This window comes from Canis lupus, chromosome 37 (genome assembly GCF_048164855.1).
Source record: "Canis lupus baileyi chromosome 37, mCanLup2.hap1, whole genome shotgun sequence".
NCBI classification, from domain to species: domain Eukaryota; kingdom Metazoa; phylum Chordata; class Mammalia; order Carnivora; family Canidae; genus Canis; species Canis lupus.
Window position 1 is genome coordinate 15,816,404 of NC_132874.1, and position 22,720 is coordinate 15,839,123.

The 22,720-nt window shown below is 44.7% G+C and overlaps 1 protein-coding gene across 4 annotated transcripts in view; it reads left to right on the plus strand.

The window, feature by feature from the left end:
* Positions 1-21,713, plus strand: part of ELOVL2 (ELOVL fatty acid elongase 2) — a 62,566-nt gene extending 40,853 nt beyond the window's left edge. For 2 of the 4 annotated variants that reach the window (XM_072814116.1, XM_072814115.1), the window contains exons 2-8: positions 944-1,007; positions 5,418-5,605; positions 9,597-9,674; positions 13,517-13,688; positions 16,119-16,243; positions 16,936-17,070; positions 18,565-21,713. In XM_072814116.1, coding sequence (XP_072670217.1) covers positions 944-1,007; positions 5,418-5,605; positions 9,597-9,674; positions 13,517-13,688; positions 16,119-16,243; positions 16,936-17,070; positions 18,565-18,690 — 888 coding nt within the window. In that variant the 3' untranslated portion in view covers positions 18,691-21,713. Of the gene's footprint in view, positions 1-943; positions 1,008-2,235; positions 2,312-2,531; positions 2,718-5,417; positions 5,606-9,596; positions 9,675-13,516; positions 13,689-16,118; positions 16,244-16,935; positions 17,071-18,564 lie in introns of those variants that run through there. The other 2 variants (XM_072814114.1, XM_072814117.1) reach the window with 2 other exon arrangements.
* The last annotated feature ends 1,007 nt before the right edge of the window (positions 21,714-22,720 follow it).

The following is a 22,720-nucleotide window of genomic DNA, read 5'->3' on the forward strand; positions in this document are numbered from 1 at the left end:
TACTTTGAGAATGAGATGCTTTAACTGCACTCCAGCTATTGATTATAGAGAATGAATGGTCTAGAGGAATGTCCCAAGGGCTGTCACGCTCTATTCACCAATCCACTGGCCCCAGAAATTCTCATCAAAGGTCCCTTCCCTTAGAAATACTGAGGGTTGCTTTGCCTTTTTTCCCCTTTGCTTGAGGATGTGCTCTAGACCATTGTAGCAGGAGTAGGGAACACCTTAGCAGGTATTCTAAGCAGTATAATAGTACACCTTGTTTAGCAAGAACAGGAGCTAAACCAAGAGCCTGTGGCCAATTTAGCAACCATAAGATTCTTAGCAGAAATTCCACCTCAACCCCAATCCAGTTAAAGTAGCAGTAATAATCTGATGTACCCTAGTGACTCTGCTTACTGTGCTGTTAAATGCATATGTATAGAAAACATTTTGAAAACAAAATATGAAGGTTATTTAAAAGAACTATAGTGCTTGATTTCATTCAAAAAAGAAGTCCCCTTCAAAGCTTTAGATTCAGCTTTGTGAAACACAACTGAGCTGAATTTTCATTGAACAATTACATTACATCCTGCAGGTATAGATCCTGTTGCTTGCCCGCGACTGCTGTTCATTGCAACAATAGAAGCTGCTTATGGGAGAGCCTATGCCTCTAAGCATTTTAGAGGGAAATGAAATTAAGGCCAGTAACTCTTGGACGTTCAAATGTACAAGCCTGTTTTCCAGGACTCCTGTTGCCCAAGGAAGGGAAGGAGGAATGGTCTCCTTCCAAATCCACGCAAGTTCGTGAGGGCTGCATTAACTGCTCCGTTTTCCTGCAGTCTGCGGCTCAAAGCCCCGGGGCTAGGACCGGCAGATCCCGGCAGCCGTTCTGTTGGTAGTGGTCGGTTTTGAGAGTTCCCCAAAAGTACCCCTTAAGTCATTTTTTTCTTTATCTCTGCAGGAGCATCTAAAGGCCTTTGACGATGAAATCAATGCTTTTTTGGACAATATGTTTGGACCTCGAGGTGAGTGAGCTGCTTGAGAACTTCGTGCCGGGCAAGAGGGTTTCCTCCCTTGTCCTGTCTTGAAAACAGGGTGTCAGCCTTCGGAGGCTGGACCTCCCTCGCCTCCGCGGCCCTTCTCCCAGGACATCCCAGGAGCCGCAGGCAGGGCCCGAGCACAGTGCAGGGCCCAGCTCTGGAGTCTCCGGCTGGGAACGCGGGGCGGCTCTGCTGCTGCTCCCCCGCTGCCCGCGCGCCTTTCTCTCTGTGCTCGGCCCACGCGCCTCCCCGTCCACGCATGCGCAGTCACGTGCCTTTCTCTGCCCACGCGCCTCCCGTCGGCGCATGCACAGTCACGTGCCTTTCTCTGTGCTCTGCCCACGTGCCTCCCGTCACGCATGCGCAGTCACCTGCCATCGCTGCTCGCCTGTCCGCCATGCGCCCGCTTTGCTGCGACGGTGGCTGGGGCGCCTGCGCACTTGCGTCCTCCCCTGCCCCCCCCCCCCCCCCCCAGCTCCCAGCGCGCCTGTGCTCTGGCGTCCACAGCCCTTCCCGCGTTTCTCCGCGGTTCCGCCGGCTTCGAGGTCTCCCGGCACAGCTTGCAAATAAATGAGCTTTTCCCAAACGTGTTTTGTTTCAGTTGAGCCCTGCGGGTGCGCACACTGGGAACTCGGTGGTTGCCTGTCGGGCAGGGGGTGGAAGGAAACGAGGTTTTCTCCTCTCCTCGTAGAGAGAACTGAGGCCCCTACAGCCTCTGCAAAGGCCTTAGAAACCGCCCTACATGAATGACCGTGTGTAGGCTTCACCTGATGACCCTGCGTGATTGCATCCAGCTCACTATTTTTAAAAGATTTTGTTTTTAAGTAATCTCTGCGTCCCCCGTGAGGCTCGAACTCCCAACCCCGAGGTCCAGGGTCACTTGCTCCGCGGAGCCAACGGGCGCCTCTACACAGACCTCAAAGAAAATTCACAGTTCCCGCCCCCCCCACACTTCACTTCATCTCCGTGCGCGCCCCCGGCCTCTGCGCTTCGGGACCCTGCGACCCACCGCGGCCTCCGCCTCCGCCTCATGGCGGGGAAGGGTGGGGGGCGGGGCACAGCGCTGGCCCGGCCTGCGGCGCTCGGCGGGGGGCTCGGCGCGGGGGGGGGGGGGGGGGGGCGGGGCTCGGTGGGGGGTGGGGGGGGCGCCCTGCGGGGCGCTGAGGCAGGGAGGCGTCCTCCGGCCCGGCCGCGCAGCCTGCGCCCGCTGAGATCTGCAGTCACGCGGATGGTGGTGCCGTCAGGGCAGGTGTTTCAGTCGTTTCCTCCGCTCCGGCCTCTTACAGGAGGTTCTCGCGTCCTGAGGGGGTTGCGGGGGGGGGGGGGGCGGGTTGAAGGTCGACGGCTGGGCCGGGCGCCCCCCAGCGACGGCGAGGCCAGCCCCTGGGCCCTCCTGCGCCCCGCGCCCCGCGCCCCTCCTGCCTACAGGGGGAGGCTCGGTGAAGGCCGCCTCGTTGGCTCCGGGGGCGGGGGGGGGGCCCAGTCTCTTCTGCGTTTACGCTCCCGCAGGTCATCAAGGGATATTGTTCTTGGGCAAATACCGGACACAGGTGACGCACGAACACCTACATGCCGAAGAGGAGGAGTCTTCCTACACACGTCTGTTCCTCTCTAGTGGTTGGGACACTTATTTTTCCTCCTTGACAAATGTGGCAGACATTTACAGGACTAGGACCAAAAAGACAGAGACTTCAGGTGCCGTATGAGGTGCTATTATCCCCCTCGAAATCTCTGGCGACGTGGAGCCCAGTGGGCGTATAGCAGGCAGCGCAGTAGGCCCGGGCCGCCCTGCAGAGCAGGCCCTGGGGTCAGGCCGCCCGGAGGGCGGGGCGGGGCGGGCGGGCAAGCTGCCCCCCGAGGCACCAAGAGCCGGACCGAGGGCACCGGCCTTCTGGGCGTCGTAGCAAAGCACCGCAAGCCGCGTGGCTGAAGACAACAGTGATTTATTCTGTCTCAGCTCTGGAGGAGACGAGTGTGACCTCAGGGTGTTGGCAGCGCCGCGCTCCCTCTGAGGTTCCAGGGCACAGTCTGTTCCCAGCCTCCCTCCTAGCTTTCCTGGTGTCAGAAATCTTTGGCCTTGTTTGGCCTCAAGAGCCATCTCCTCAGTCTCTGCCTTGTCTTCACATGGCTTCTCCTCCCGTGTGCCTGTGTCTAAATCTCCCCTCCTTACGTAGGACGCCAGTCCCTGGGCTAGAGCCCTCCTGATCCGGCGTGACCTCACCTTAACTTGGCCATACCTGCAAAGACCCTATTTCCAAATAAGGTCGTAGTCACGCAGGTCTCAGGACTTGAACGTATCTTTTGGGGAACGCAGTTCAATCCATAACACTGTACCAGGAGGTAGGGTAGCAGTTGAGGGCAATTATTTAACTTTTTAAAATTCTGTGCAATTTTTCTCAGGCATTAACTGGGAATAACACTATCCCCAGTGTGTGTGTGGTGGATAGGTCTGTGTGGTGGTGGCATCATGATGTTTGCTTAAGTCCAGACACATCAGATTTCACACATTAAACATGTGCAGGCATATGTTATACCTCAATAAAACTGTTAGAAATATCACCTATATAATTAGATTGCTTTGAGAATTAAGTAGTGAATACATGTACAGAACTCAGTATATGTTCGTCGTAATAACACTTTTCCAGGCATAATAATACTGTAATTTTAAATGAGAATTGTTATGCAGACAAGGAGCTGTAATTATGAAAGAAGAGTAGGAAACGAACGGCTCGCTTCAAAAGGCAGGACACGGGGCGCCTGGGTGGCTCAGTGGTTGAGTGTCTGCCTTTGGCTCAGGGCGTGATCCCAGGATCTAGGATCGAGTCCCGCATTGGGCTCCTGCAGGGAGCCTGCTTCTCCCTCTGCCTATGTCTCTACCTCTCTCTCTTTCTCTCTGTCTTTCATGAATAAATAAACATCTTTTAAAAAAAAAAAAAAAAGGTCAGGACATTTATCGGGTTGTTAGAGGCCGCATAGGATTTAGATACGGAGGTGGACATTAGGAAGTGGCACATAGCACAGACTGTTAGGACTCGTGATTTTCCAGAATGAAAGATAAGTAAGCTCTGTTAGCCCCGTGGATGCTGAGAAGAGCTCCTTTCCTACCTTGTTATCTCTGTCAAAACTGGAGGGGTTTGCAGAATACGTGATGGGACAGTTACAGCCTGAGAAGGCACTTTCCTCGGTACTGTCTGCCGGGTGGGGTGGAGTAAGGGGGGCCGGGGTGTGTGGGGTAGGTAGAGTGGAGCAGAAAGAGGGACAGGAAGGAAAGGGCGTGATATGCTGGAGAAACCAGCTCCTTCCAACTCTATTTACAGAGATTAAAAGCAGCAGGCCATTTTTTGTGATCGTGGGCCAAATTATTTTCTTTATGTAAACAACAAAAAAGGGCAGAATAGAGAAGTAAAAATCATTTTGGGCCTACAGTTCTTTTCAGGTATTACTAATTATTTTATCTATTATGTGTGTTTTATTTAGATTCTTACATTTTCACTCTCCAGGGCAAGGAACTTTTGGCATATCTTGGTTCTTGCCTCCCGGCTGTTTATACTTCTAGTCCATGGTCGGGTTTCAGTCCTCAGTTGTATTTCCTGCCCTCATGCCTGAATCATCAGCTCCGAGGTTTTGGTTTGCGGTCTTGAGCTTCCCCTGCTTGTTGTGCGGTCCCACTGCTCTGGCTCAGCTGAACTTGAAACCCCGCCTGGTTCACTACATAGGGTCCTCGGCGAGCTCTGGGAGTGAGGGTTTTATGATGTGGTATACACTGTCCATACCCCTTCTCTCCTGCCTGCTCCAGACTTCCCAGAAGGAAGCAGCAAGTCTCCTGTGTGTCCTTGGCACATTACTGTAGCTTTCTGAGCCGGTTTTCACCCACAAAATGGCCTAGTAGTCCTTCCTATTTATTGAGTTAGGGTAAATTAACATAGTAACTGTTCCAAAGAAGATGCTGGAACTTCCCACCTTCATTACTTGTCCCTGTCACTCCATGTCCTAAGCCCTGTTTGCTCCATGACACCTTCCTTAACTACTCCCACCCCACGGGGTGGTTCTTCTGAACCATAATCCATATCCAGCTTAGTGAATGCTGTGTCGTACTGCTGCTGGTTGTATTGGGTATGTACAAAGAAAATATACGTGACAGTGGGTCTTAAAGAGTTCTCATCACAAGAAAAGAATTTTTGTAACCAAGGTGATGGATAGTAACTAGACTTTTCATGGTGATCGTTTTGCAGTGTATTTTCAAATATTGGATCATGTCGTACCCCTGAAACTCATATGTTGTATGTCAGGTATACTCAGTAAAAAAAAAAAAAAAAAGTTTTAAATATATGTGATAAGATTTTATAACTAAACCAAAGCGCTACTCTTCAGGATTCTCACTGTGTTTCTTTTCAGATTCTCGAGTCAGAGGATGGTTCATGTTGGACTCTTACCTTCCTACCTTCTTTCTCACTGTCCTGTATCTGCTTTCCATATGGCTGGGTAACAAATACATGAAGAACAGACATGCTCTCTCCCTCAGGGGCATCCTCACCTTGTACAATCTCGGGATCACACTTCTCTCCCTATACATGCTGGCAGAGGTAAGTGTTTCCAGTGAGGGGGTGGCCCTGGCGCGTAGAGCTGGCCTGCTGGAGCTGCCCAAGGCTGCATTCCTGATGATCTCAACAACCGTTCCAGTGTTTGCTGTTATTCCTTCCAAAAGTCTTGGAAGTCTTTGCCTCTAACTGGAATATTTCTCATATTTAGTCCTTAGTCTTTAGTCCTCTGTCTTTCACCGTAATTTAAAATCAGTATTTAGACCTGATAGGCCTTTAAAGCCCAGATGTTCTGATTTTGTCCTTTTACAGAGTGCTACTGAGGCTGGGAAAAGATGCGTGATGGCCTGAGAAGAGCTAGCTCTTGAATTACAGAGTAGTTTTTAAGTTAACTTAAATATGAAATGCAGTTAGTCTGAAATACATCATCCCTTCAGGACTTCTGCTTGCATCTCTAGGCCCCTGTGACCATTGGCCCCAGGCTGACTTTCCTGCCCACAGCTCCTGCTGCCCCCATTACGTCACGCATCACCCATTCCTTTGTAACGTGCCAAACCCAAGTTATTCTACAAGAAAAAGAACAAGTAACAATTGCCCTGCCTGTACAACCAGAGGCTGTTCCAGTCCACTACAGAGGAAAATCAGAAAGTGCCAAATAAACCTGCTCCATTGAGCAGCCTCAGGGGGAGGGAAGACAAAACAGGACAAAACCTGAGGGAACAATTAGGGCAAAGTCATGTGCATTATAAATGTCTGACGATGGCACAAGTATAGTGGCCTTCCTGGTCCTCGAATTCTAGAAGAAAATAAATCCTTTCTAAAATACAAATTCTCTCACAGAGTTTGATCTGTGCATTGTTATCATAGGATAACCATTCTGAGAATGGTTAATAACCATTACTTTGCATGACTTCTGAAACTTATGCCTACAACCCCATGATTAGAGTACAGGCAAGGGAATCTAGGGTCAGGAATGTCACTCTACAATCTTGTCACATTGGTTCTTCTAATTTACCTGACTCTGAAAGGGGAATTTCTTTTTTTATTTTTAAGACTTACATTATTGAGACAGAGCATGTGCACAAGCACAAGCGATGGGGAAGGGCAGAGGGAGTGGGAGAAGCACACTCCTCGCTGAGTGGGGAGCCCCATGCAGGGCTCAGTCCCAGGACCCTGGGATCATGACCTGAGCCAAAGGCAGATGCTTAACTGACTGCCACCCAGGTGCTCCTGAAAGGAAAATTTCTATTTAAATTTTCAAGTAGGTAAATTTTCGTTTACTAGATAGGCTTGTAAGATAGCAGTTGACAGGGTAAGAGTCTCTGAAGAAACACAAGGAAAGATGGTCTTCCTTGGATTGTTTTCAGAAGCAGCACCTGTGTCAGAAGGGCAGCCTGAATGTCTGCTACACCGGAAGCTCTAATACCTGTTGGAAGCTTTGGTGTAGTCAAGTCAGAAGACCTCAATTCAGGTGTCACTCTCACTTTTGCTAGAAATTCGAGAGGAGTTACTAGGCTCTCTCTTAGGCAACTTACCTGTAAAATGGTGACACGGTACTTGTCCTCCTTAACTCCTTAACTCATGAGTGAGCTATAAGGATTAATCAATTCTGTTCAGCCAACATTCTGTGAGTACCTACTAGGTGCTGTGAATTATACTGATGAACCAGGGAGATACAGAGATGAGTAACAAGATTCCTGTACTTGACAAGCTCACAGACTAGTACACAGGCGTTAGTACATACAGAAGTGCTGAATAAATATTAAAGTGAATAGTATTCACCGTTAAAGGACCAACATTAGGTTAGTGTTTGAACAAGTAAGTGGTTTCTGCCCCTTTGTAGGGAGAACACCTGCAGTGAGCTCATTTCTACTGTGAACCTTATCTATTGCTCACCCACTGTTCTCACTCTTCTGTTCCTCTGGGTCAGAATCACTACTGTTGATCGCCTCCTAGTCTCCTCTTCCAGGGTCTTGGACACTTTTGGGACATGTTTAATAGGCACTTGTTGAGTGGTAGGTTGATTTAACCTTGCTAACTTGTTAAGCCCAGTTCAGATGTTTGCATAGGCCAGGAAGATAAAATTTTAACGTTCTTTCAACAACTGTGTGTGGAGTTTCTACACTGTGTCAGATTCTATTCTAGATTCTGCAACACAGCCTTTCCCTTGTGCAACAGTGAGTGGTGGGCTGGTGGTAGGGCAGGAAGGCCTCTCCGAGGATGTGATATTTGAACAGAAACTGAATGATGAAAACCAAGCATGCGAAGGTTTGGAGAGTGTGTTTATGCAGAAGAAGCAGCAAACGTAAAGGCCTTGAGGCAGGAACAAGCTTGGGGTGTTCAAAGACCATAAAAACAAGTGGTGCAGCTCGAACATCCTGGACAGAGGAGGGAAGGATTCATAAGGAGGTGGAAAAGTAGCAGATCTGTAGATGGCCTTGTAAAGGATTGGGCTTTTACTCTGGGTATAATGGCAAGCCACTGGAGGATTTTCTTTCTTTCCTTTCCCTTCTTTCATAGTGCAGAGGGGAGGGGCAGAGAGAATCTCAGGCAGACTCCCCCTGGGCACAGAGCCGGACACGGGGCTCGATCCTACCACCCCGAGATCATGACCTGAACTGAAACCCAGAGTCGCCTGCTCAACCAACTGAGCCACCTAGGAGCCCCAACTGCTTAGTTCCATTTAAATTTTAAATTGTCAGGTAGTTTTAAACAATATAATTTTTTTTTAGTAGTTCACCTGTTTTTATTGTTCAGTTTTAACATCCCATCCATCCCTACTCTGTATTTCAACACCTTTATACATCTGATGAGCAGCCACAAACAGTAGGCTTTTGCATACCTTATGTAACATGTTAACTGGGCTTAGCAGGGTGATCATTTCACAATATACACAAATATCGAATATTCAGAAGTCCTTATCAGACTTGTCAGATGTGCAGGTTTCTTTCCATAGCTAGAGATATTTTTCATTCAGCAAATGTAAATGATGACTACTTGCGTCATGTTACTGAACTTGGAAAGGTTAAAAAATTTTCTCAAATTATTTTCCCCTAAATGCTATTTGATGAAGGGAAAACATACCTTATAAATCTATGCTTTACATTTAGGTTTTTGCAGTAATAACGGGAAAGAGAACTTTGTGGGCTGAATTTTCCATGAAGAATTTAAAAGCTCATTTTCTTCTCTATATTGAGTGCCTTCTATATGCTGGACATTGGGCAAGGAACAGTGGATTCAAATGAGCAAAAAATTCACAGACCTTTCTAAAGCTTTTTGTTTTTTCAACATAATGAAGGATATAGATGTTATAATCACACAAAGGATTGATTACCAGGTAGCATAAATACAGTGAAGAAAATGACTTAACCTTTGACCCCTAGTTTTCACGCCTATAAAATGGTAGTAAATATGTACTTCATAGAATTATAGAGATGATCAACTAAGATAAGTATAAGCCAATACAAAGTATTAATTAATAATAAATAATACTGGGTGGCTCAGTCAATTGGGTGTCAGACTCCTTTTCAGCTCCAGTCATGAGATGAAGCCCTGTGTCAAGCTCCATGTTTAGAGGAGAGTTTGCTTGAGATTCACTCTCTGCCCCTCTCCTGCTCTAATAAGCAAATCTTAAAAAAAACAAAACAAAACAAAACAAAAAAAAAAAAACCAAACTTTAGTTTTCTCAGTTGCGTACATGTAATTCTACATTTCATCTGTAGAAACACATGACAAGATGATTCCTTACATAAAATATTGTTACTCGGACTATAGTCAAATTCTGTTCCTTGGGGCTGCTGTAAAGGTTAGAGGTAAATTATCCCCTTTCAGGAAGACAACCACTGGTATCTACAGCAGGAATTAAATCCTTTGATCACATGTGTTTGAGGACAGGATTGAGAAACTCAATGCTCAATGTCATAAAACTCATGCTTTTACTCAAACCTTGAATAGACGCCAATCAGGAACATGAATAGGAAATTCAGTTCTCTTCCCAATTTTAGTGTTAATTTTTCCTCCTTCGTTTCTTCTTCAGCTTCTTCTCTCCAGCTGGGAAGGAGGCTACAATTTACAGTGTCAAGATCTTACCAGTGCTGGGGAAGCTGATGTCCGGGTGAGTCCTGAGAAGCTAATTGACCATCTGTAACCATCTCTCCTCAAAAAGGAGAGGAGGCTTTCTCCTTCCAGATATGAGGATGGGGCTGGGATTACAGAAGAAAGAGAGTCCTCCTCTTCTAATAGAAATGCTTGGTAACAAAATTCTTTTAAATGTCCAGCGGTGGGGGACTGACTAAGCCATGGCCCACCCAGAAATGGATCCTTTTGCAAAACAAAATGAGGAAGATCTCTGTACTGTTAACAGAGTGACCTCTGGGACATTCTCTAAGTAAAAAACATGACCAACAGCAAAAACCAAAAAAAAAAACACCAATTTGCAGATAGTACCCTTTGTGCAAGAAGTGATACATGTGCTTGTTTTTAAAAAGAAATAATGGCTAAAGTAAAAACATAAAAAGACAGTGTCAGAGTAAACCAAAACCTAACAAAGTGGTCTCCTTTTGGGTGAAGGAACTGGGCAGAGGGCGATAGGGAAGCTAGACGTCTCTGAATGTACCTGGTGTCATATTTGATTTTGGAACCATTAAGTGTTTTATGTAATATGAAGTAAAATCAAGTTAAAAAAAAAAAAAAGGCAGCCTTCCTAAAACCTGGCAAACCTGGAAATGAATGTATCCTTGTATTAGGTTGGTGACATAACCATCTACAGAATTACTTCAAGTGACTTAAAAACACTGTTTTGACTGAGCATCCCTACGGGATATATCTTAACAATATTCAGTAATTTTTTTGGTTTCTGTTTATTAAAATATTGGTATTGCTTTTTTGAGGCTATTATAGATACTCTCGGATAAGCATATGATAATAGCATTACAACTAACATATGAGACATGGAAAAAAAGGTATCAATAAAAAAAACTAACAATCATAGATTCATATTGGAAATATCAGGATTTCTTCTTTCTAAAAACAAGTGTTTTTTTAGCTAATCTTCAGAAAAGGCCTAGTCAGTCTCTGACAGCCTAGTGCAATGAGCAATGAGTACCCAGATTGTGCTTTCTAAATATAATTTTGCACCAGAAGGGATTAGGGTTCTGAGAGAATTGGCCAGTTCCCGGTTTGGGGTGGGAAGAGTATATAAGCAGAATTGAGGACATCTTGTGACAGAGAGCAAGCAAGCTGTCCAGGACTACTCCGATCATTACAAAAAGATGTAGGAGCCACCTTGTAGGGGACTCCCAGTGCTCAAGATGAGACAATTCAAAAAGATTACTGACTGGGATGGATTGAAACATTAAATTTATTTAAAAACCATGAGTTTAAAATGATCCTAAATGACACCTTGTTATCTTTTGAAGGTTGCTAGAATACCAACTCATTCTAGGGAAAAAAAGTTAAAGGGAAAGGAATATTTATCTTTGCTTAAGATTTTATCAGAGAGAGGGGATCCCTGGGTGGCTCAGTGGTTTAGTGCCTGCCTTTGGCCCAGGGCGCGATCCTGGAGTCCCGGGATCGAGTCCCACATCGGGCTCCCGGCGTGGAGCCTGCTTCTCCCCGCTCCTGTGTCTCTGCCCCCCCCATCATGAATAAATAAATAAATCTTTTTTAAAAAAAGATTTTATCAGAGAGGATGAGTAGGGGAAGGGGCAGAGGTTGAGGGAGAAGCAGACTCCCTGGTGAGCAGCGAGCCTAGGACGACAGAGGGCTGGCTGGATCCCAGGACACTGAAATCATGATGTGAGCCCAAGCAGACGCTTAACATGGAGCCACCCAGGTGCCTCTTTTTTCTGACTTTCATATGTGAATTTCCAAATAGAGGAAGACCTCTTCTCTATAGAAGAGGAAAATGTGTAACAAGAGAATTAGAAAATCATTCTTTTGCAAGTCCTAGTGGAATGATGGATCTGTTCAGCAGTCATCATAAGCGATAAAACTGTTGGGTGAAAGGTGACCAGAAACTTCATTATGATTGGATTTGGCTGTTAATACCTGAACTCTGTTAAAAAATGTCAGCAGGACACCCCAAAATTCTGTGCCTCCCAGTGTGATGGCCAGGAAGTACATAGAACCTCAGGCCAAGGACTCCTGCCCAAACCCCTAAATATCAGTCCCATAAGCCTCTAAATCTAGTTGCTAGCTCTAGAAGATGTGAGGGGATAGAGAAGCAAGCTAAATAACACTAGGAATCCATAGTATTAGGAATTCTGTACAACAGCTGATCTAGCTTTTGTACGTGGAGAGAAGCAAGGAAAGGGGGCTGTTACTGGTCAGAAGAGACTGAAGAACCACAGCGCATCGTGCAAGCTGGACCTTGTTTGCATCCAGATTTAAGTCAATTATAAAAAGACATTTTTGAGACAGATTTGAACATGGAGGAAGCTATTAGTAGATACTAAGGAGTTAATTTTATTGGCTGATAATATGGTGGTTACATTTTTAAAAAGTGTTGGTTTTTATAGATAAAATGATACTTTGCGTTTGCTTATAATATGCCACACACACCCCTAAAATGTTCAGAAATAGAATTCAACAAATTGGAATCCTGTTGAGAACTTTGAGGTTTAGTGATAACACAGGTCCTTTATACATACACTCCTTGCATTTATGGATGTTTGACAAGTTCCATAACGAAACCATGCTTATTCGATAATATTAAAGATTTTAATTAAAAGGTTTCTACTAAGATGTACAGTTTTAACTTTCTAAAAAATCCATCTTCAAAGCTGTAATACAAAAAAAAGTATATATTTTTCTGAACCTACTTTATTTCTAATGTATTATCACAGACCATATTTTGGGATATTCTCTAAGGGTTGTTGTTGTTTTAGGTTTATATTTGGCTTAATGCCTGTGAAGTTTAATTGTACCCTTAAGCATTAAGGTGGACAAGCCACCACACCTTATTATGTTCTTGGGAAGCAGACAATAGAGCATGATATTCTAACTTCAAAGTTCCTGTTATATATAATCTTCTCATATGTTTAAATGTTACCATTAAAACCACAGCATCCTTAAAGTGTTTCCCCCTGTAGCTGAGACTTTTGTAAGGGGCTCAGGAGGGAAGGGAAGTGGGAGGAAGAGCATTTTGATTTTAAGTTTTTATTTAAATTTCAGTTAATATCCAGTGTGATATTAGTTTCAGGTGTACAGTGTTGTGATTCAGTACTTCCATACAACCCTGGAGGCATCTGGATTTTAAATCTGAGGAGACTTGAGAGAAGTAGTCTCCTACTTATAGGCTGCTCCTGGGCCCTCGAGAGGTTAAGAGACAAAAACATAGGTACCTTAGAGGAATAGGGAAACAAATGAAAACCTAGTGTAACCAACAGTGGTGATCTGTTGAGTGCTAAGCACTGAGCAAAGGGGGGACGGTCCCTGCCCTGCATGACCCTAATGACAGGTCACGCTTACTAAGAGCAGAAGCATAAATTGGGGAATACAAAGGCAGCAGCGGCTGATTCGGCCTAAGACAAGCCAGGAGGAGGGGAAGGTAGAGTTCCAGAGGTAGGAGGGTGGATGTGGGGAGGAGGGTGCTAGGAAGCCCGGAGTGTACACATCGCAGCAGGTGCTGGAGGAAGGGTGAGCAGAGCACACTGACCACGCGTGTCCGAGGGGGCCCTGGAGGTGGCAGCTGTGCCTTCGGGGCAGAAGCCTGGACCCTGCAGGTGCACAGGAGCAGCCCCATCAGATCTGCTTGTTGGAGGGGCAACTCGTTTTTGCCAGAGTGGGGTGGGCCGCTGGGGGAGAAACTGGAGACAGAGATGTCAGGAAGGTGCTGTCTTGGTTGTCTGAGAAAAATGCATGCAAGTGAAACACAGGTTTCTAGAGGGAGCTAGGGCAGCAGGAGGGGCATTTTCATGGCTCACCTTTTCTGTTCCTGTTTTCACATTCTTACAGGTAGCCAAGGTGTTATGGTGGTACTACTTCTCCAAATCCATAGAGTTCCTGGACACAATTTTCTTTGTTTTGCGGAAAAAAACCAGTCAGATTACTTTTCTTCACGTGTACCACCATGCCTCTATGTTTAACATCTGGTGGTGTGTTCTGAACTGGATACCTTGCGGGCAGAGTAAGTGACTTTGTTGATTTTTCAGTTCTGTGTAACCAGTCTTCTAAGCCCTCTGGTGAGCGTCTTGTACTGAATATTGCATATGGATCAGGAGAGAGGGAAGGGAGGCCGCGGGGAAACACATGTTTGCCAGTGGCCAGTTAGTGTTTGTTTGGTCTTTGATTCTGGCAAAATCAGAGAATTGCCTTAAATTTTAAAACCCTTTTTTTCCCATGCACCAAAGGTCTGAGGGTCAGAAGTGTGCACCCCAGCTAGAGCAATTTTACTCCAGCACCAGGGGCTGAAGGACATCAGTGGAAATAAATATGGCACCTTCCCCAGTTGCCCCTTGGCAGTGCTATAGCTTGGGGTCCTTTCAACTTCTAGGACTTTTTTTTCCCATTCTAAAAAAATTAAGATCACATCTCCTTGTGGCTTTCAATATATTTTTTTTTAACAGAGAGCTATGATACATATTCTATCCTAGCCTCTGTACAGGCATATACTTTGTATGAAACAAGAATTTGAGGAAATCTTTCCCCTAGCTGTGTGTGATGCACTCCGGGTTTTGTTGTTAATTCTTCACTTTTCCGAAAGGCTGATGATGACTCTCACTACAGTGATTTCACAGTTCACTAAGGTCTCCATTATGACCTGCAGTAGCAACAGCAGGTCGCTGTCGCTCTCTGATTGTCTTTTATCCCCAAATCTAAAAATATCCTATAAACCCTCAAAACAGGTAAAACTTAAATCAAAATGATTTGGGGATCTTAGAGATATATTTTTTAACTGTCAAGAATGTTTGGAATAGATCAGTGACTATGAAGAAATTGAAAAATGAAACCAGCATGTGAAGAAGGAAATTGCTAGGGGTGCAGGAGTCAGGGAGAGATGGGATTTTTATACCTCTCCTGGACCAAAATCTAGTTTCTTGAGTTTAGTTATTAAGACCATGATAGACTTAGGCTGTAATCAACATATAGCTCATAATCAACATCAAAGAATTATTATCAAGGTTAAGTACTTTTTGTGCTTATCAGCTATTTCATTACAAATTACTCAACAGCTGAACGAGTCTCCTATAATCTCTGTGTAAAGACTCAGGATTCCCGTAGGTAAGATGCTGTGACAATTTCTAGTCAACCTACAATATTATAAAAATTATAAGCAGCAGCTACTCATTTTCCATTCATTCATGGGAGTGAAAACTCAGGTGAGTAGAGAACTACCACTGACATTATGCTAGCTGGCACTCTGAAATTCTTTCGTGTTTTCCTGTAAATCCAAGTTCTCTAACAAGTTATCCCAGCCAGTGTTTGCTGAGGAATTACTGGAAGGGAGTGTGGGTTTCACTTCTTATACATTGATAACGCATTTATCTACCCAGAACTCTGATTTAGAATTGGAAAACCAGGCTGGAGAATTTAAATTAAGCAGTGGAGGTGCAGTACTTCTCAGATTATGTAATATTATTTGGTCAATCCCGTCACCACCCAGAGAGGTAATTACCATCACGCCTGTTTTCCAGATGACAAAATCAAAATTCACAAAGTAAAATCCACATATTCCAGGGGACTTAGCTACTCAGGGTCCTCTAGCTCCTCAGCGCCTTCCGCTGCAGGACTCAGAGCTCCATCCGGATCCCCCAAGATAGCACGGAAGTAGTATTCACCTTGCCCGCCACTGTTGTAAGCACTTTGCATGTATTTATTGATTTAATCCTCATGACAGTGAGTATCCCAGTTTCCAACAAATAACCAGTCTCTGACATCTCATCCCTTGCAGCTAAATCCTTCTGCTTCTGAGTTGAACTAACCAAGAACTTAGCTCTTTTCCCTTTGGTTTCCTGAAACACACCCCTCACCCACAGTGATGGCAGCTGCAGGGACTTCAGGAAGGCAGGGGTGGAGAGTGGCACAGCACAGGTTAGCACAGCAGATGTCCTAAAATTAAGTTTCCGATCTCTCTTGTCCCAGCCTCCTCCCCTGCTGCACCTGCCCTCGCCTCCCCCCCACCCCCCACGTCTCCTGGTTCCTGGGCTCCTTTCAGGTAGAATTTATAAAGAGCATCATACTCTCTTGTTCACCCACGTACCCTCCTTCCACAATCAAAATGATTCATCAAAGGTTTAGCGAAAGCGGAGACCCGTCTCTTTCAAAGGATCTGTGCCACCAGTTTTAAGCTAACATGTCGTTTTTCTCCCAGATTAGTGGATAGGAATGACAGATCAGGAATTACCTGTTTGGTTGACACTCTGGCTGAAGGGCCATCCCAGTCCTGTCTCAGTGACTGTGGCTGAACCCCGGAGTAAGGATAGCACAGAGACGAAGGTGAATTTCTCAGTGTGAGATTCGGCGTGTGAGAGTAGTGCAGTTTCTCCTCTTCAGCACAGGAAGACTCACTCCCATCTGCTAAAGGGCGAACAGTAATTTTTCTTCTGTACTTCTATAGGTTTCTTTGGACCGACATTGAACAGTTTTATCCACATTCTCATGTACTCCTACTACGGCCTCTCTGTGTTTCCGTCTATGCACAAGTATCTGTGGTGGAAGAAATATCTCACACAGGCTCAGCTGGTATGTTATCCCTTCGTTCAGCTTTTCTCCATGTGGAGCATCCAAATATATTCTCACAGGTGGAGGAAAGGCATCTGTCATCTTTGACAGAGGCTTTTCTGTGTGAGGAGGCTGCTGGCTTTTCTCTCAAATTAGCCTTTTTTAAAAAAAAAAAGATTTTATTTATTCACGAGAGACAGAGAGAGAGAGAGACAGAGGCAGAGACATAGGAAGAGGAAGAGAGGAAGAAGCAGGCTCCATGGGGAGCCAGATGCTGGACTCGATCCCAGAACCCTGGGATCATGATCTGAGCCTAAGGCAGACGCTTAACCATGAGCCACCAAGGTGCCCCTCAAATTTGCCTTGTAAGAATTGAACCTACTGTGCTAACGTGTCCCCTGTGGATACAATGAGCGCGTTCCTAGCTTTGAAACGTAGATGATACGTAGATGATTTAACACAGACATTAATCTGAAAAGATTCCTCTCTACGTAAAGAATTTCACCTGCTACCTTTCCATGAGGAAATTAGTGGTAAGTGTCCACACCTACCAGTGTAATTTCAAGTAAGCTGTCCGGAGAGGATAGTGGGCTGCTTCAGAGTTTTGTTTTATTCCTGCGAAACTTAGGAAGTGCTGTCAGACTTCAAAATGGTTTTCCTGTGGCCTGCCTGTAGCCTCACGGTGCCGCCCTCCTGCCCCCCTCTCCCCGCAGGTGCAGTTCGTGCTCACCATCACACATACCATGAGTGCGGTGGTCAAGCCCTGTGGCTTCCCCCTGGGCTGTCTGATCTTCCAGTCTTCCTACATGCTCACATTAGTCATCCTCTTCCTGAACTTTTATGCGCAGGTAAGTGACTGGTCAGTCTCCAGCAGCAAGACCGCGCAGAGTGTTGGCCCTCACAGCAGGCTTAAGGTTGCTGATTGAGTTGGGTAGCACATACTTGTGGGGAACGGAGGCACAGACACCTGTGCCTTCCTCACTCTACTCCTTGCATCCTCCTCTTGAACGATAACCACTGCCGTAGCCCAGGGGGCCCTTATTCTAGCTTAATGAAGTCACATGTGTGGTTCATGTGTCTGCACCTTGCTGCCAAAGTCTTCTATGTGGAGGCAGCAAACCTGTTTGAATGGAGGAGGACACAGGTTCAGTGACTTTAGTAATCAAATTGGTTTCTATGTCAGCACCTGGGACACTGCAGACTCACTGGGGAAAAAAAAAAATTCTTTTAGGGCTAGCCCTGGTGGTCACATTGGCTTTTTCTTCACTAAGTGTCATTTCCTTTTTAAGCAATCGTTTAAATGGAGCAGAGCCTCAGAACGCAAGTTCAGAGCTGCTCTGTGAAGACAAAAACTGATGGAAGCCCTAACGGAGTGCAGGCCTCGGGTGGTCGGAGATTTTAAGTTGCCCTCCTTTGGGGGCTTTAAAAAATACCGTAGAAACATATTTATATTCAAAATGGTACTTTCTCGAAATTGCAATCAACTGTATTTCTTTATTCAGACAAGTGCTTGCTTTCTCCGTTTGCGTGTGCTGCAAGTTAACCCACAAGGGGCTTCGTCCAGCTGTGGGAACCTGAACTTCTGGCGGGTTCTTAAGCCCCCATGTTTCTGAAATTGGTCTGGCCAGGCTTTGTGCTTTGTAAGAGATAAAAGTTTCCTGTGAGAATTTCTAAAGAAATAACCATGGGGAGAACCAAACAAAGCCAGCTGAACAGAAGCAGAAACAGACCAGCAGGGAAGCTAAGGGAGTCCACGTGGTGCCTGAGGAGCGTGTGGCCCCACAGGGTGGGCAGTGGGCTCAGGACTTCAACCCTACTTGTTGGTTCAAATGGAGTCTTATTCCTTAGAGTTGAGTATACAATTTCAGTCCTGACCCTTGTTAATACCATTGCTTTAAAAAAAAAAAAAAATGAAATCAGGTATTTTGTCAGAATAGGAAGGACATGCCAAAACCCAAATCAAGCCAGAATCTGAGGTACTGGTATTTTTTGAATAACAGCACTTTTTCAACTTGAATTGGAAAGGATCTAATTTTTAGGAACTACAAGTAAGCAACTAACACAGAATAATTTGAATGCTAATCCCATAATACATAAATCCTAGCCAGTGTCGACAAGGTGAAAGAAACAACCTTTTGTTGTAATTCATTCATGTTTGTCTTGGTTCCCTACCCTATTTATGTTTTTAACCATTAGCTTAAAAATTGTCATATTACAAAAATTCTCCTTTGTCCATTATACAATCAAACCATGAACTGTTTTAGATGATATGCCGTGTCAGAGACAGAGTCTTACTCAAGAATCCCTTTCTTCTTCCTCTTTGAAATACATACATCCAACAGACATACCGGAAAAAGCCAGTGAAGGAAAATACGGAAGAGCCACCTGCAGGGAAAGAAGTTAAGAATGGTTTTTCCAAAGCCTACGTCACCGCAGCCAACGGGGTAATAAACAAGAAAGCACAGTAAACGCCGAGTAACAGACCAAGCACATATGACAGCCTAACAGATTCGCTTGTTTTAAAGCAAAGACTGAATTGAAAGTTATATTATGTTTTAGCATAAACTAATTTCTTTTGAGTTTATAAATCATTTGTACCTGGAATGTATTAATATATTGCCATTAGGTTAATCTGTTACCTGAATGCTTCCATGAGCACACCGCGTCACCTCAGAACTGGTGCAGCTTCTCTCCTCCTCCCCACAAGCCGAGCCCCTCGCCAGAAACTGTCTTCATAACGCCTTATGCACATACAAAGCCAGGAGACATGGAGCCTTGTTTTCCAAAGTCAGTCTTCAAATAAAAAGTTTTATTCAGATTAAAATGCTTAAAACAAAATGTTAGTTTCTAACTACAGGGTATGTCTTAATCTATATGAAGCAATAATTGCTTTATCCTCATGAAGCAATAAAGTCATCAGTCCATTTGTTCCCTTAGGATTCCACCCTGGAAAATATTAAAATGGATTATAAATGGAAGCCAGGAGAACCTAGCAAAACTTTTCTCTTTTAAGGAAGAGTCTGTCAGAGGCCTAAGTCTCAACTTAGTGATATGGCAGTGAAATTTGTATTTTGACGATTACTTTTTCTAAGAAGAAAAAAAAAATCCTCTGCCAAATCCTCAGAGCTCAGGGGCTTTGGATAGGAGTTGTTCAGTTTTAACTTGGTTTCCATAACTATTCATATATTCGCATCTACCTCCTATGTTCCATTCCCCCAGGTTAGGTTGTAAACAGGTACCTTGCCCAGTTTTAAAAGCAGGATCTAACTCGGGCTGCCTGTTTTGCTTTCTGACCTGGAATCTTCCCTTCTCCCTAGAAGGATAAGCCACTGAAATATTTGTAAATCAGAGCAGTTGGGGCAAAACAGACACTGACTTTGCCTGCTATGTCTCGTGAGCCTGCTTCTATTAGCCCCACATACCTGCAGTCACTCTTTGTAGGTTAGGTTTTTGAAAAGAGGAAGCAGAGAGGACTATGGAAAGATCCTCACACTGAGCGGGGGCCTGGGAATGCACCTCAATGAAAAGTGCCAATTTGGCAAAATCAGCACCTCCCTTCCCTGCCAGGCCGACACGAGTTCTAATGGAGAACAAGCACAGAAGCAGAGAGGAGAGCAGGAGTGGATAGTGGTTTTTTTTTTTTTAATCTCCCCAAGTATTGGGCTTTGACTGTTGCACCAAGAACAGAAATATTTTTTGAAGATGTGAGGAAGATTTATACCCTGTAGTACAAGACGTGCCACGTGTGACACCTTCTCTTTCAAATAACCTGTAGGTCGTAGGGTTGAGGTCAGCAGCACAAGTGCCAGAAAGGCATCTTACGGTGGCCCGGACACAGGGCAGTCGGTTAGGGAGTGACTTTGTCCTCTTTCCCCTCGCTTTCTAGGGTTTGGCATTCTTTTCCCCACTTAAAAAAGAGCTTGGACTCTGGTATGACACTGAACATGGACACCGTTCATGTTTTCTCACTTTTCAGTCATGTCCACTCCCCTCGCAGGTCCCAGCCTGCTTTGTGGAAGGGACAGATCTTAGCTAGTTGTCATAGTAACTGCACTGTGCATAGATGTACGTGTGACATATGGTCACTTGGTCCATTTTTATTGAACAGACATTTAGGTCTGATGCCAGCTTACTCTTGGATTTATTTTTCTAAAAAGTTTTCTAAAATTAATTTTTCTAGGGTGCTTAATCCCCACTTTATTCCATCCCAGCAGAAATTCAATTTAAAATAAGGGCTAGCCCCAAGTATGCCTCTGATGACTCCCCTGTCACAAAACACGGGTTGGACTAAGGAGAAAACCCCTCAGGGCAACTGGATTCTAGTTCAGCTTTAGGTCCCAAGTGAAGACTAAAAATCTGTTGTCAAAGTGCATTCCGGGGGAAAAAAATGAGAATCGGGGAGAAGCTGGACCTTACCAGGTATTCATTGTTTGCAGCTGGTTCTCAAATGTCAGGGAGGCCCTAAAATCTCCCCGTTCTGCATCTTACCTGCAATTTTGGTGCTTTCCTGGACTTGGTATCGGCAGAGCAAGGAGGGAAGCCGTCCTTAGCAGAATGACAAAGCCCCAACAGCTCTACTCTAATTATAGGGCAGTTGGAGACCTCTCAGTTTTCAGTGGGAAAAACACGGGTAGTTTGCGCTTTCCAGCTCAATTCAGAGGTTTCAGGGCGTGATTTCCCATTGGATCTTTAATTCTAGTGAAGCTAATCAAACAATGGCGCCTTAATAAACCATTCCACGGCTGATACGAACACACAGAGCTGTGAAATCCTAGCCACGAAAACTGAATCAGCTAAAATATTTTAACTTGTCATTACGTATTGGAACTTTAAAAAGCAAAATGTCTACATTTAATGTGATTTTCCTAAGACTGCAAAAAAAACCAACCTATATAATCTGTTAGAAGAATGAAAACTTTTTGTTCCCAAATTTCCTTTTATTCATAATGAAAATATGAACTATAAGCACGTTAAAAATTCCTATTGTTTTTTAAACAAAATGGAATGTTAGATGGAAATGAAGTGACATTTTCAACCCATCAAAATGCTATATTGAAGCCCTTACGCATTTTGAGAGAGGAGGTCCTCCCCATGGCCACCAGAGGGATTGTTCGTAAGGCAAAGGATACTTACTGTTATGGGCATGTAAGAGGCTATTCTGACTCTTCCATATCATTTTATGAGGTTCCTGGGGGACTTCCTTTTTTTAGAAAGTAAGGATATCACTTTCTGGTTTTCCTTCAAAAGTACTTGAGCCCATACTATCATGGTTGGGGTGGACAGGGAGGCAGGAGAAGCCATTTTTCTTTGTAGACAGATAAGCATTCTGTATGATTGTTGTATAATAAATTGATTTTTACACTAAAACGTAGCATGTTGAGATTGTTCTTATTTGGTTCAAAGACCTTAAAATGTGTGCCTGCATGGTATTCCAAATGACCTATTACTCAGGTATCTTTTTTTTTTAATAAAGGGATATTTTAGCAATTCATTTTAAACGTTTAATTCTTCATTTCAATAAACAATGCATGGCCTGTTATGTAACATGATTACCTTTACACAGTATTCATAGACCAAGTTAAACTGTTTCAGGAAATGGTTATTACAGGAAAAACGTAAGACCAATTAGACGAGCAGAGGATATGATGGTCATAACAGATCTCCATAGAATAACCTGAGGAGGAGGAGTCCTGGCATGGTTGAGGGGACGATGCTCTGGGCCCCAGTCTGGCAGAGAGGGGCTGAGCTGAGGAGTGGGATGTGAGCAGAGACTTGGCCACCCTGAAGCCCCAGAGAGACTTATCTTAAGTCAAGGTCATGGAGCAGGATCACTGATAGGCGGTGGTGTGTCAGTGTAGAGTGTTGAGCAGTGATATTAAAAAGAGCAAGTCCAAAAGATGTGCTCAAAGTCCGCTTTTGAAATTGCTTAAATTCCTGGATAGTAACGGGGATGGCGCAAGAGGGGGACTTCACCGTAGCTCTCTGAATGGGGGCCAGAGGTTTCAGGCATGAGCACGAGAGGACGGTTTAAAGAGCCTCCACTTAAAAAAAAAAGAAAAAGAAAAGAAAAAAAAGAAAAGGAAATCTCAGTAGATTAAGATTTTTATTTATTCATAAGAGACAGAGAGAGGGGGAGAGAGGCAGAGACACAGGCAGAGGGAGAAGCAGGCTCCATGCAGGGAGCCTGATGTGGGACTCGATCCGGGGTCTCCAGGATCACACCCTGGGCTGAAGGCAGATGCTAAACCACTGGGCCACCAGGGACCCTGAGATTCCCTTTTAAACAGTGGGTGGAATCAATTCATGCTTACAAATAGAAGAAATCCTTTTGTCTCTAGGGCAAAGCCTAATAATTTACTGCAAAGTAAAAGACCTCCTCTAAGCGTTCACCCCATTATGTTTCTTAGTTTCTTTATATAAAGAAAACTCCAGTGTGGTTACAGCAGGCTTTTTTTCAAAATCAGTCACATCCACATACTTAAGAGTTCTCTTCCGAGG